Below are 13314 nucleotides of genomic sequence, written 5' to 3' on the forward strand. Positions count from 1 at the left end.
CAAAATATAAGTGCAGTTATCCAAACGCCACACTCAGTTTGCATAATTCCTAGATTGTTTGCAAGGGTTGAACAATCTTCAGTCAAAACATACACACTTCAGTCAAAACACAAACACTTCGGTCAAAACATACACACATATTTGTGAAAATGCTATCAGTTGTCATTTAACAAACACAGTCCCTCAATGATCAGACACTATAACAGCCAGTTTCACACTGCTGGGATAAATGGCAAACACATTTGCAAAAAATGTTTTATATATATATATATATACAGGAAATAGCATGCTAGATTTTTGGCCAGACATTGTTATGTAAGGGATCATTTAGTTGTCAAAATATAGTGATAAACCCACAACATTCTTCATGATTAGTTCGACATAGGGAAAATTTACACAAATACTATACACTTGCACTTGCACTGCACAACACTGATGCTGTAGACTGAATATTTCAAGTATTTCTTTCAATACCTAGAGTATTTCTTACCATAATCAGCTACAGTAATCAACGAACAATGAAATCAATGAAACAAATAAAATCTGTAGACAAATAAAAACTACTGCATAAAGTACATTGACTCTGAAGAACAACTACTGTAAAAGCAACAAGACTGAATAGCACACCTGAGTGCTAAGTTTTCAATTTTGCACGTGTGCTTACACACCTGGTAGATGTGATTATTCAATTCGTTCATTAGTGTGGTCATTGGCAATCCGGGGCTTTGTAATGACAAGGAAGTAACCTCACAATCCTTATCTGTGTCTAAGGTGTGGAAATGTGTGTAGAGTTTTACAAATCACTGTGTGTAAAGTTTTGCAAAAAGGGTGAAGCAGACATTGTGTGTAATGTTGTGCAAATCTGTGGAGGTGTTTTGCTCCTTGGAGTAAAATTTTGCAAATTGTGTGAAAAACCATTTCAGTGTGTAAACAATCGTAAAAAACTTTAACTCCATTGTACCTGCAGTTCCTGTTGCAGTTCCGCTAGGGGCGATCACGAACAAGTGATCAAACAATGGGGGTCTATGGGGCAAGACGGCTAAATTGGTCTGTTTCACCTGATTGTCATTGAAAAATCGAAAATTGGATTTTAGTTTCTGCAAGCTCAATATGGGTTATAGGTCGAAAGTTGAATGAACAATTACTTATGGCCCTTTGGTTTCTCACAGGTTTGGTCGTTCACTCTCAGAAATGGAAGTACCAGTGTGTACCTAAAACGGTACAAATGCTTGTCGCTGGGGCAGTACCCTTTTGAAGTACAATAATGTACCCCTAATGCAGGTACCGTTTGGTACCCTAGCCATTTGTACCCATCAAGGTACACTTGTGTACCTGCAATGACCGAAATGTACCTGTGTATATCATTACAGCATAGCAGCCTTAAAAGGTACTAATCTGTACTTTAAGGGTACAACCCCAGTGAAAATTTAAGGTGGTATAATTGAAATGTATTCACACAACCAATAAGTAAATTAAAATGTTTATTCTGAGAGAAAAATCACTTTGTGATATTACACACAATACTCCACATGAATACAGGTACATAAAAGTTAACACATTCATATCAAAACATCAAAGTATCTTACATTAATCAATATGCATATTAACGTAAAACATGTTGTAACTCTTTATGTAAGTGTAAATATAATACAGTTTGATCTCCAATATTTTGCTTCCACATTGTGTTTATATGCAGAGGGAAAAAAATGATTAACTTGCACCATAGGTGATCAACATTAATAACCTTGATCTATATTATACCAATATTTGAGTTAACCACTTCACACAAAAAAACCTTGCATGCTTTTAAGTTCATGTTAATACTAACATATGAGATGAAAATGTAGTATCTGCTTACCGTCACCATTACAAATGCATTAAAATGTTACAAGAGAAAAGCTCCCAGCACTATCGCATCTTGTGCTTGTCACTTAAGGTTTTTACAAAACTAACATTGTCCTTGCAGTAACTTTGCAGTTGCTATAATCTTAGAATTCTCATGTTTGGATTCACAGTGCATACACTAATTGAGTAAAAGATACGTGTCTTGAAGTGTGATACAATGTCACAATGACATCATTGAGTAGTATCTCAGAAAACAATGTGAAAGCCTAAGCAAATATTAGCAAGCCTATAAACATATACAATATAAACACACTCCAATCCTTCCATTTGGGTAGAATGAGGCGTGCCATTAAAAAGCCAAGAGTCTCAAAAGGCACTAAAGTTCAATATCAAAAACTGGCAGAAATCCAACAAATTCTTCAGGAGGACTTCGACTGGAACCTTACTTGATCTACAGGACGTTGACATATTTTCAAGCAGTGGTATCACCAATGACAGCAGGGGTTGTACGTCTGTTGGAAGCAAAATGTAAACACAAACCTCAGAATTAGATATTTTCAACCACACAAATAAATAGCCTCAGACAGATTGTGTAAAATACACATGTATGCAACTACAGTATGTCAATCCACTCACCTGGCATGGATCATTGCTAAGTCATTGCAAGTTCCGTGGACTGTCTGACTCTCCCAAAACTTCTCCATACATCCTTTTCACCTTATATTCATAAAGCTGCCCGCTCCGCTATGCGTTTGAGAGAGAAATGGCATATGCAATACATTAACCCTTTCATGCGCAACGTCCACATGCGTGGACAGTAACTTTAACTCTGTTTTCTACTTATTTATCATGTTGATATACACCAATCCACTTCAGGGCAGTTTTAGTAGGTCCTTGGCAATATATTAACAATATGTATCATCTTATATTTGGAATATTGACTGCTTGATGACATCATCAATTCAACATGAGTGACAGTAATGGCCATATGCTGAATGCTCCAGGCATATCTGTAAAAAGCTAGTACTCAAGAAGGCAAAATCATGTAAAAAAAAATATTATGCTGTACAGGAGAGTGTGTTGAACAACTCTATGTTTTCAGATTTTAAATCGGATGTAAAATAGAGTTTGTAGACCCTAAAAAGCAACTGTCCACGTATGTGGACGTTGCGCAACAGAGGAGTTAAATGGCCAAAAATTAGATTTTGTAACTAGGACTTTTTTTTTTTTTTTTTTTCAAATATGATTTTAATTGCTTTAAATTACAAAGAAACAAACATTTGGTAAACATATTTATAAATAATGACCTAATTACATGTGGTAATGCCAAGGTGGTATGGTAATATGGGGGTAGTAGAGGGTTGGGTGGGTAGTAGAGGGGTGGGTATGAGAGTACTAGAGGTGTGGGTGGATTAGTAGTAGAGGGGTGGGTAGTATGGATGTAGTAGAGGGGTGGTTGGGTAGTGGTGGTAGTAGAGGTGGGTAATATGGGGGTAGTAGAGGGGTGGGTGAGGGTCGGTGAGCAATAATGGGGGTAGTAGAGGGGTTGGGTGGGTAGTATGGGGGTAGTAGAGAGGTGGGTGGGTAGTATGGGGGTAGTAGAGGGCTGGGTGGGTAGTATGGAGGAAGTAGAGGGCCATAGTTTCCACATTTTCTGTCATTACATTTTATCCTTTTTTACCCCTTTGTTGCGCACTGTCCACATACGTGGACAATAACATAACTTCTATATAAAAGCATATTTTTAAAAAATTCCAACTGATTTTCAATATTGGGCTCATATAGAGTAATAAAATCAATACTAAAAAAATCTAGACACTTTTTTTCATAATGCGTGCATGAAAGGGTTAATATAAATAAAAAAAATGACACAATGAAACAGCACAAGATGACCCTAAGCAATAATTTCTCCTGGACAAACTAAACAATCTAAAAATTGTCTGTATTATTTTCATTTCTATGTGTATTTAACATCAATAAGAAAAATACTATCAATACACTAAGAAAAACGACCAAGTTGTGTTACTTACGTAGCCATTCCTTCAGTAAAAGCAGAGCCATAGTTTTCTCTATCACTCTGAGTAGAGGTACTTCCACACGCCAACATTCTGCCTTGGTGGTTATCTGTGTGAGAGGGATTAACGTTAGCAGCTAGCAGAACGTTTCATAAGGTTCATATGGTTCATAAGCGAGTGCTAATAAAACACACACAAAATACCTTTCCTTAACATCTATCATGATAGTCATGCATTACCGAAGGCGTTTGAACACCGTTTAAAAATATTCATAGCTAACATAGGCTACGTTGCTAGCGAATGCTAATGTCAGCCTATTATGCCAACAATTTGACTCAGTTAACAGTATTCAATATTTACAAACCCGAATTTCGATAAATTGCAACTATACCTTACCTCATGCATTACTGAAGGCGTTTGAACACCGTTTCAAAATATCTGAATATAGCTAACATGACATGGGCTACGTAGCTAGCGAATGCTAATATGTTAGCCTTTAAGCGAACAATTTGATTCCGTTAACAGTATTCAACATTTACAAACTGAATTTCGATAAATTGCAACTACATCTTACCTCTGAATAGCGTTGCCTCCTATTCCATAAAGATTATGCCAGCACCACAGCACGTTTCCCCACACCAAGCTCCTCTGCTGAAAACTGCTCCTCCATTACTTTGAGTGAGACGAAAAAATAACGGTTGCTCCCGAATCTCCTCCCCTAAAGGGGCATTCACATACGTCGCTACTCGCACATCGCTCCTCGCTTCGGTTAACTGTCAATCATCTCTATTCTACATTCTGATTTGGTACTCGCTTCACTCGCTTCACTCGCATCGCTGGAAGTTAAAATTATTTTAACTTCGTACCCGCCCACATCGCATCGCTCGTCCTCGCATCGCCTGTCCTGGCCACATTCAGCTAGAACACATTCACTTTACATTGACAGTTCTCGCTCAGAGATGGGCGAGTAGCGACGTATGTGAATGCAGCTTAACAACTTCTGAGTGACAGTCCATGGGCTTTTTGTACCCATAGGTACAATATGGTCCCTTGGTGAAAAGGTACATTATTTATGTACCCGAAATGGTACCTATTAGTACCAATACAAGGTACAGGGTCAAAATTGTACTTGAAAGAACGAAAATGTACCCCAACAGTACCCCTATTTTTGAGAGTGTTGTTGCCCATAACACACTAGCATCCTGCTAATGAATGACGTCATTGACACGTTTGAAGGCTTTTTAGAACAATTAAGGGACTTAAAAAAATCTAATACTCAGCCGTGTGTATTTTCTTTGACCCCCTTTCGCATACAATATTCCGATTTCTACACAAAAAAATTATATCCAGAGAAAAGTGGATTTTAGGAGAAACTCCATTCAGCTCCATCCATTCTCCACTTGCTCGCGATCGCCCTCTAGTTGCAGTACCATGCGGAAGTATTTAGCGACTGGTCGTTATCCCCCTATTAGACATTCTCTGATACTATGGTCAAATCTATTGTTAATTATGATTGCCAATTCTTGCATCGTTTTGCTTTAACATGTGTACTGTAGCTCATGTGTACTGTAGCTCATCTCACTCTAGTTGTTGATGAGCTGAGGACCATCTTGCTAATTACCAAGCAGCACCTGCCCACATTAGATAGACAGCTGACTGCATGTCTCCCAAATCTCCACCTGTTGTGGACAACTTACTTTCTGGTAGTGGTATGGGCTGCCGCTGCCCTGTTGTGTGTACAGTATGTGAGTGTAACGAATACCAGCAATCTTAGCAGTGCTTGTGGAATATCGGTAAACCTCACTCCCCAACAGCTCAAGAGTGCTGCTGGGACGAAAGCCTGTAGCCTGGGCTTTTAGCTCAATTCACCAGCACATACAGTACCATTCACTTGCGCTAGCAAATTCTTCAACTAAAAGGACTGATGAAATGTGCTGAAAATGGTGTCCACTGATAAATATCACACTGGTAACTTAATGAGGTCCTGTGCCCAAAATTCCGAACACCCCTTGAAGGCAGCTTCATATCAAACTCAGGTGTTTGTTATTAAGTGTGCCCCATTGGCTGCTTTAGCGTCCCTAATTCCCCTCTAGTTTGCCGTCAGCTGTGTGGAACTGCTGTCATGGATTCCTGTCTGTTTTGTCTGTTTGAAGTAGTGCAGTCCATGTAGTGTAACCTATGTCATTGTTATGAGTTAATAAACTAGATGTGCCGCATAGCAGTACAAAATATGACTGCCGCTCAATTCTGCACATTTTCTCCACAAAAATAACTTATGCTTGTCAACTTATCTCCTATTTGTGCAATGTATATGCATATATCTACTACTCTTGCAGCTTGTGAGTATGTAAATGAGTGTGTGAATGTGTGAGTTTGCTTTTGAGAGTAAGGTGTGTGTGTGTGTGTGTGTGTGTGTGTGTGTGTGTGTGTGTGTGTGCTTGTCTGCTTGTCTGTGTGTGTGGATGTGTGTGTGTGTGTGTGTGTGTGTGTGTGCGCGTACGTACATGCGTAAGTGTGAGTGTGTGCATGTATGGATGTGTACGTGTGTGTGTACATGTAAGTGTGACAGTATCATCCTTACCCAGCAAGCCTTCGCTAAATAGAACCATCTACAGGCCAATGGATGTACAGTCACTAAATGTACACATAAATTCATTTATTTTATAGCCCCCCATGGAAATTCACTTGGCATACTCCCAGAGTACACATGAAATTTGGTGCAGTTCATAACATTTCATCTGAAGATATGATGATTTAAATTTTTTTGCCATGGGGGTCACAAATTACTAAATTATAAGCTATGGTTATAAGCTAAGTTGATGCGGGCTCTTGAGACCAACATACCATAAACATTTTGTCATCCTCGGTTCCGCGGTTCAGGTAGTTATTTAGTAAAAACTGCATTTTTCCGTAAAATTTTACTGGGGTTAAGTTTCATGTGGCTTGGTGTTACGTTGTCGTTGGAATCATTGACCAAAAATTCAGGAAGTAAAGTCTTAGATGACGGGATAAAAAAAGAAAACCTTTGACAATCCCTATATGACCGCTACGATAGCGATAATTATAATCTGTATTTTTATAGAACCATTTCTCTTGTCCATTAGTGCTGTGAACCTGTGTTGGGTCTAAACTGACCAAAAGGTTTCTAAACCTCCCAGATGGCATAGTCAACTTACAAAATTTGAACATCCACCCTCACCCTTCTACACATATTTCTCTGTGTATGTAGGGGCTCCAAACCCCTTAAATTTATGCTGTCTAAAATATTTTTTGTTGGTCCAATTCTGTTCGTTCATGTTATCAGAGATACTTGGTAAACTGACACGTATCCATAAGACCAGGCTTGAGCTGGGATCATTAGGTGCACTAGCAACTGTAAGGTAAGGTAAGGTAAGGTAATTTTATTTATAGGGCATTTAACGTGCACTGAGTGCAACCCAAAGCTCTTTACAGAACACAGAGACAGTGCCGAAACGGAGTGGCGTAGTCGCCAGTGTACCCATGACAACAAAGCAAACAAATTCACAAACTAACAAGACACAAGATGCCGGACGGAGTGGCGTAATCGCCAGCGTACCCGTGACACCAAGACATACAAGACAGACAAACAAATAAACAAATGTCAAATAAATAATAAAACAAACAAAAAACAGAAAAGTCCATGTCAACCTAGTCCAATCGACTGCACTCAAGTCAGACGGCTGAGAGAAGTCCCAGGGCAATGAAGACGCACAGCTTAGCCTAGCTATCAGACCAACCGAAGACGGCTCTAGGCAGGCCGTCTGGAGAGCACCAGAAGCAGTAGCAGCAGAAGCACTGAGCATTCGGTGGACACCCGACAGCAAACTGTGCAGAAACCTGTTCAAATACTGGGACATAGACATTGCTGTAGGATAACTTGATGTGTATAGAGGTGTTTGAAGATGTTGTGGCTGTAGAATCAGTAAACCTTCCTAAAATGTCCTATTTGTTTAGTAACACTCAAAACACACACATACTGTATACCTAAGCACAAGAACACAGTAGAAACTGAAAATGAATTGAAGTCAAGCTTTATTGTCAGTAGAACCTAGGAACTCCTTCACTTCAAGCAGCACATGGGTGCTCTGCAGTGTTGGGTCTCTGGGAGTGTGAGACAGACAGACAGCGTGGTGTGTCCTGGGGGGGGGGGGGGGTGGAGGTCCTTAGGCAGAGTCCTGGATGGCTGTGTGGCTCTCGCCTGTGGAGGCAGTAAGCAAAGAGGCATTAATATTTCAAGCCATGCTGATCCTAATCTTTTCTGGTTACTCCCAGAGCACAACAGAAGAACATGGGACTCAAAAGTGCCTTAGGTGTAGTTATGCGGTGTGCCTTACCTGAGATTCCCAGCCTCTTCTCCTCGCCTTCCAGCAGCTTCCTGTAGGTGGCGATCTCAGCGTCGAGCTTCAGTTTGATGTGCAGCAGCTCTTGATAGTCCTGCATGTATTTGCTCATCTCCATCTTGGTCTCACAGAGCTGGTTCTCCAGCTGAGCAATGATGGCCTCCAGCCCTGACATTTTGTCCAGGTGAGCTGCCTCCATATCCTCCAGCTGCTGTTCCAGAGCAGCATTACGGGCTCTCACTCCATCAATCTGGTTCTGCAGGTCGGTCACCTGGGTTTGGTAAGTAGTGATCTCCTCCTTCATGGTCTTCATCTGGTCCTCAGCTTTGCCTGCCTGTTCTTTCAGTGTGTCGAATTTGCCCTTGTACCACTTCTCTGCCTCCTGGACGTTGCGAGCGGCCACAGCCTCGATTTCGGCACGCATGTTGCGCAGGTAGGCAGCCAGGTCAGGCCGGTCTGAGTCCAGCTCCACAGTGACCTTGGAGTCCTCAATCTGCTTCAGAAGGTCAGCCACCTCTTCATCATGCAGCTTCTTCAAAAACTCAATCTCAGCCACCAGCTGTTCCACACGCTTCTCCAGCTCTGCTTTCTGTAGTGTGGCACAATCCACATCCTGACGGAACTCTCGCAGGATCATCTCAGCCTCCTCTGAAATTCCAGATTGGATGAGAGATGGTCAGCATAGCACGACATTGGCATAGAGCTGGTAGCGCTGACCTTTAGACACCTTGTCATATCACTGTAACTGTAACTATTACTATGACAGTATTTATAATACAGTAGAAGCAAATGTGGTTGTATGTGGTTAGCATTACAGTTTGTACATTCTGTGCTGAATGCTTAAAAAGTGCTCTATAATACATTTATTATTATTATTACAACAATACAACTGTAAAGGTTTTGTATTGTATCACTAAACTTCATCACCTTCATCTATTATCTGAAAATATTAGTATATCCCAAATTATGCCAGGTAACAGTATTGATGGCCATTAGCCATTCGTTATAATGCAGGTATGAATAAACCAACCAAACGATCCTTGTTAGCGTACCTTTGAGGGCCAGCTCTTCCTCCAGTTTGAGCCTCCACACTTCCACCTCTTCCTCGATGTAACCCCTCTCAATGTCGGCCGCACCCTTTTCAGCAGTCAGAGCCTCAATCAGGTCCCTCATCTCCTTGAATTTGATCTCATACTCTTCGGCGAGCCCACCGGGGCCTCCCTTGAAGCGGCCCTGCAGTGCGGCCAGCTCTGCCTGCAGCTGGGCGTTCCTTTGTTCCAGGGCCTGCACCTTGTCAATGTAGCCGGCAAAGCGCACGTTCAGCTCCTGCATTTCCTCCTTCTCGTTGGCATGCTGCTGGTGGATCTCGGTGCCCACCTCAACAGCAGACACGCCATTCTGGTACCCAGCACGGCCACGGTTGTAGGAGGAGCCCCTGCAGCGGGACGGAGATGGACTTTGCACCCGGACTCGGCTGGAGCTGCTGACCGCCAGGGACTTCTGGGAGTATGAGGAGCCTCTCATGGTTCTGCCTTTTGTGTTGTTAGCTGGGTAATAGTTCCACCACAGGAGCTCTGCTTTGCTTGTTCCCCAGGAGCTGGCTGAGCTTGCTACTGACTGAAGTGCTGGACCATTGGCTTATAAAGGATCACCAAGAATCTCACACCACTCTTTGAAACTCACAAGGTTTTGACATGTTTTAAATATGGACCATGACAGACAGTTGAATGAACAATTGAATGAAAGTTGAATGAACAATTACATATGGCCCTTTGGTTTCTCACAGGCTTGGTCGTTGTTGCCCATTACACACTAGCATCCTGCTAATGAATGACGTCATTGACACGTTTGAAAGGCTTTTTAGAACATTTAAGGGACTTAAAAAAATCTAATACTCAGCCGTGTGTATTTTCTTTGACCCCCCTTTCGCATACAATATTCCGATTTCTACACAAAAAATTATATCCAGAGAAAAGTGGATTTTAGGAGAAACTCCATTCACCTCCATTCATTCTCCACTTGCTCGCGATCGCCCTCTAGTTGCAGTACCATGCGGAAGTATTTACCGAGTGGTCGTTATACCCCTATTGGACATTCTCTGATACTATGGTCAAATCTATTGCTAATTATGATTGCCAATTAGCCCTTTTCACGGTGATGTCAGACGAAGCGTTGCTGGGTATCCTCCGGCATGTCCAGCCGCCAAATAGACCTCTGAAGTTCGCCTACAAAAAGGATCCAAAGCTGCCATCTTTGCCCATATAAGGAGATCCGGGAGTTAATTGAAGCTAACTGCCTATGGCAAGTTGCATGGTAAGTTAGCTCTGGGGTAGCAAAGATCAAAGTGTGCCGTCTTCACCTACCGAAGATCACAGTATCCACTAGACGGCAGTGGACAAAACTGTGTAGTGAAAAACGTCTGCATTTCCAATGTCATCATCCCCGCGAGAGTTTAACAGGTGCGATAATTGAAAATCCCCATGTTATTTTGCCATAGCAAAAATCTCAAGATACCGGATCTCCTTATTTGGGCAAAGATGGTGGCTTTTTTGTAGGCGAACTTCAGAGGTCTATACTACAGAAGAAGAAGAAGAAGTATTCATGGGTTTCATCAGGTCCCTTTCCACAGGTGTATACAATCAAGCACCATGCAGTCTGCATTGATAATCAAGGTGCTTGATTGTATACACCTGTGGAAAGGGACCTGATGAAACCCATGAATACTTCTTCTTCTTCTTCTGTAGTATTTGGCGGCTGGACATGCCGGAGGATACCCAGCAACGCTTCGTCTGACATCACGTGAAAAGGGCTAATTCTTGCATCGTTTTGCTTTAACATGTGTAGCTCATGTGTAGGTCATTTCACTCTAGTTGTTGATGAGCTGAGGACCATCTTGCTAATTACCAAGCAGCACCTGCCCACATTAGATAGACAGCTGACTGCATGTCTCCCAAATCTCCACCTGTTGTGGACAACTTACTTTCTGGTAGTGGTATGGGCTGCTGCTGCCCTGTTGTGTGTATGTGAGTGTAATGAATACCAGTGTAAGCAGGAAAAATATACAATCATATATTCCCACTTATATACGTGTTCTGTCTTTGCCCGGTGCTCCAATGAGGTTGTGTTGAACTAGTTTAATATTGACCATCTGACTCCATTATGGTACAAAAGCTATAGCCACGCTGTTGATGACTATGAAATATCAGTCTACAATAAATACTATGTATTTCTAAAGATTATTTTTTGGGGCTTTTTATGCCTTTATTTGGACAGGACAGTAGAGAGAATGACAGGAAGTGAGTGGGTGAGAGAGTCGGGGTGGGATCTGGAAAGGACCACGGGGCGGGAATCGAACCCGGGTCGCCAGCGTACGGTGCAGGTGCCCCAGCCAGTTGCGCCACTGCCGGGGCCTAAATACTATGTATTTTTAGACTTAGGCCTGTTTTGTTTTATCACAACGAGATCCAACCTAATATCATTAACAATTATTCTCTAGTTCATTGACTTTGGCACCCCTATGCAGTTTACCATTGCTCAGTCAGTGACATGTAGCAGTTTGTCTGATCCAGGCCGGGCCCGGCTTTAGCACTCAGAGGCATACAGAGTTGGAGGCAAACTGAAACCAGCAAAGTGACTGCTCGAGTTTGACTGGCCCACATAGGCCACACAGTTTAACTGAGAGTCTATTCACTGTTAAGATATCTGATTAAACAAATGCCCTGCTTAGAACTTCAATCTCAAGAAAAGAATATTACCGATTACCAATTAATATCACATTTATTGTAATCTTTCTAATACAGTCAATAAAGGTATAAAGGTACAAACAATAATAAAGTAGTAAAAAGGGTTAAACAATCAACCTAAAATAAAGTTACCCTTACCTAGGAGCTCTGTAAAGCAGAGAGACTCCATTACCTTACCCGGAGTTCTCATAGGCAGAATCTCCCCAAACCTTACCTGAGAGTTCTGTTATGCAGAATTTCACAAGTAACTTGTTACCTATCCTTAAGTATCCACACAGAGCAGGGGGGGGGTTCTTGTGAAGTTCCACACTAGAAATTAACATATAAACGCTATGGCTACAGAAGGACCTGGACCTCCACAGGGTATCCTCTTATCATTACAAAAAGGCGGATGGGAGGTTTCTCATCCGAACACAGGCAATTTTCGCCAAGATCACCAGAAAACATATTTACACTTATTTTACAATTGTACCACTGAGACCCTCTTACTTCTGGCACTGAGACATTAAAAATGATACCAAACATACATACATGATCATTTGTCCTGAAACAGATACATTTCAGCCTCCAACATTAGTTCATCAGAGGCATGGAGAGTGGGAAGTGGAGGTGTGCCTGGCATGGGGCTGGGAGCCCTGGCCATATGGTGGTCTCGAGACAATGGAGACAGTCAAATGCAAACAGGTAACCTGAACACAAAGGAGCGTCCCGCTGTGAGGTCGTCTCCCCCGTCTTACAGGTGCAACATTAGAGACGTCAGAATCAAGGATGGAAAAACCGGGCCTTACACCAGCAATCTTAGCAGTGCTTGTGGAATATCCGTAAACCTCACTCCCCAACAGCTCAAGAGTGCTGCTGGGATGAAAGTTAGTAGCCTGGGCTTTTAGCTCAATTCACTAGCACATACAGTACCATTCACTTGCTCTAGCAAATTCTTCAACTAAAAGGACTGGATGAAATGTGCTGAAAATGGTCTCAACTGATAAATATTACGCTGGTAACTTGGTAATGAGGTCCTGTGCCCAAAATTCCGAACACCCCTTTAAGGCAGCTTCATATCAAACTCAGGTGTTTGTTATTAAGTGTGCCCCATTGGCTGCTATAGTGTCCCTAATTCCCCTCTAGTTTGCCGTCAGCTGTGTGGAACTGCTGTCATGGATTCCTGTCTGTTTTGTCTGTTTGAAGAAGTGCGGTCCATGTAGTGTAGCCTATGTCATTGTTATGAGTTAATAAACTATATGTACCGCATAGCAGTACAAAATATGACCGCCGCTCAATTCTGCACATTCTCTCCACAAAAATAACTTATGCTTGTCAACTTATCTCCTATTTGTGCAATGTATATGCATA

General features: G+C 41.8%; 1 protein-coding gene across 1 annotated transcript; it reads right to left on the minus strand.

The window, feature by feature from the left end:
- Positions 1 to 8044: 8044 nt before the first annotated feature.
- On the minus strand, positions 8045 to 9745 carry LOC134100401 (vimentin-like). The gene is made up of 3 exons (XM_062553576.1): positions 9274 to 9745; positions 8216 to 8869; positions 8045 to 8079 (listed from the first exon to the last, which is right to left on the minus strand). Exons 1-3 carry the CDS (start codon positions 9743 to 9745, stop codon positions 8045 to 8047), a joined length of 1161 nt encoding a protein of 386 aa, XP_062409560.1.
- Positions 9746 to 13314: the final 3569 nt, after the last annotated feature.

This window comes from Sardina pilchardus, chromosome 14 (assembly GCF_963854185.1).
Source record: "Sardina pilchardus chromosome 14, fSarPil1.1, whole genome shotgun sequence".
Lineage (NCBI taxonomy): Eukaryota > Metazoa > Chordata > Actinopteri > Clupeiformes > Clupeidae > Sardina > Sardina pilchardus.

Excerpts from the sequence above, each read along its gene's own strand:
- LOC134100401 (XM_062553576.1), bottom strand. The coding sequence starts at position 9,745 with ATGAGAGGCTCCTCATACTCCCAGAAGTCCCTGGCGGTCAGCAGCTCC. Across the intron at positions 8,870-9,273 it reads GGAAGAGCTGGCCCTCAAAG|AGGAGGCTGAGATGATCCTG; the intron begins GTACGCTAACAA and ends CTGGAATTTCAG. Across the intron at positions 8,080-8,215 it reads GAAGAGGCTGGGAATCTCAG|GCGAGAGCCACACAGCCATC; the intron begins GTAAGGCACACC and ends CTGCCTCCACAG.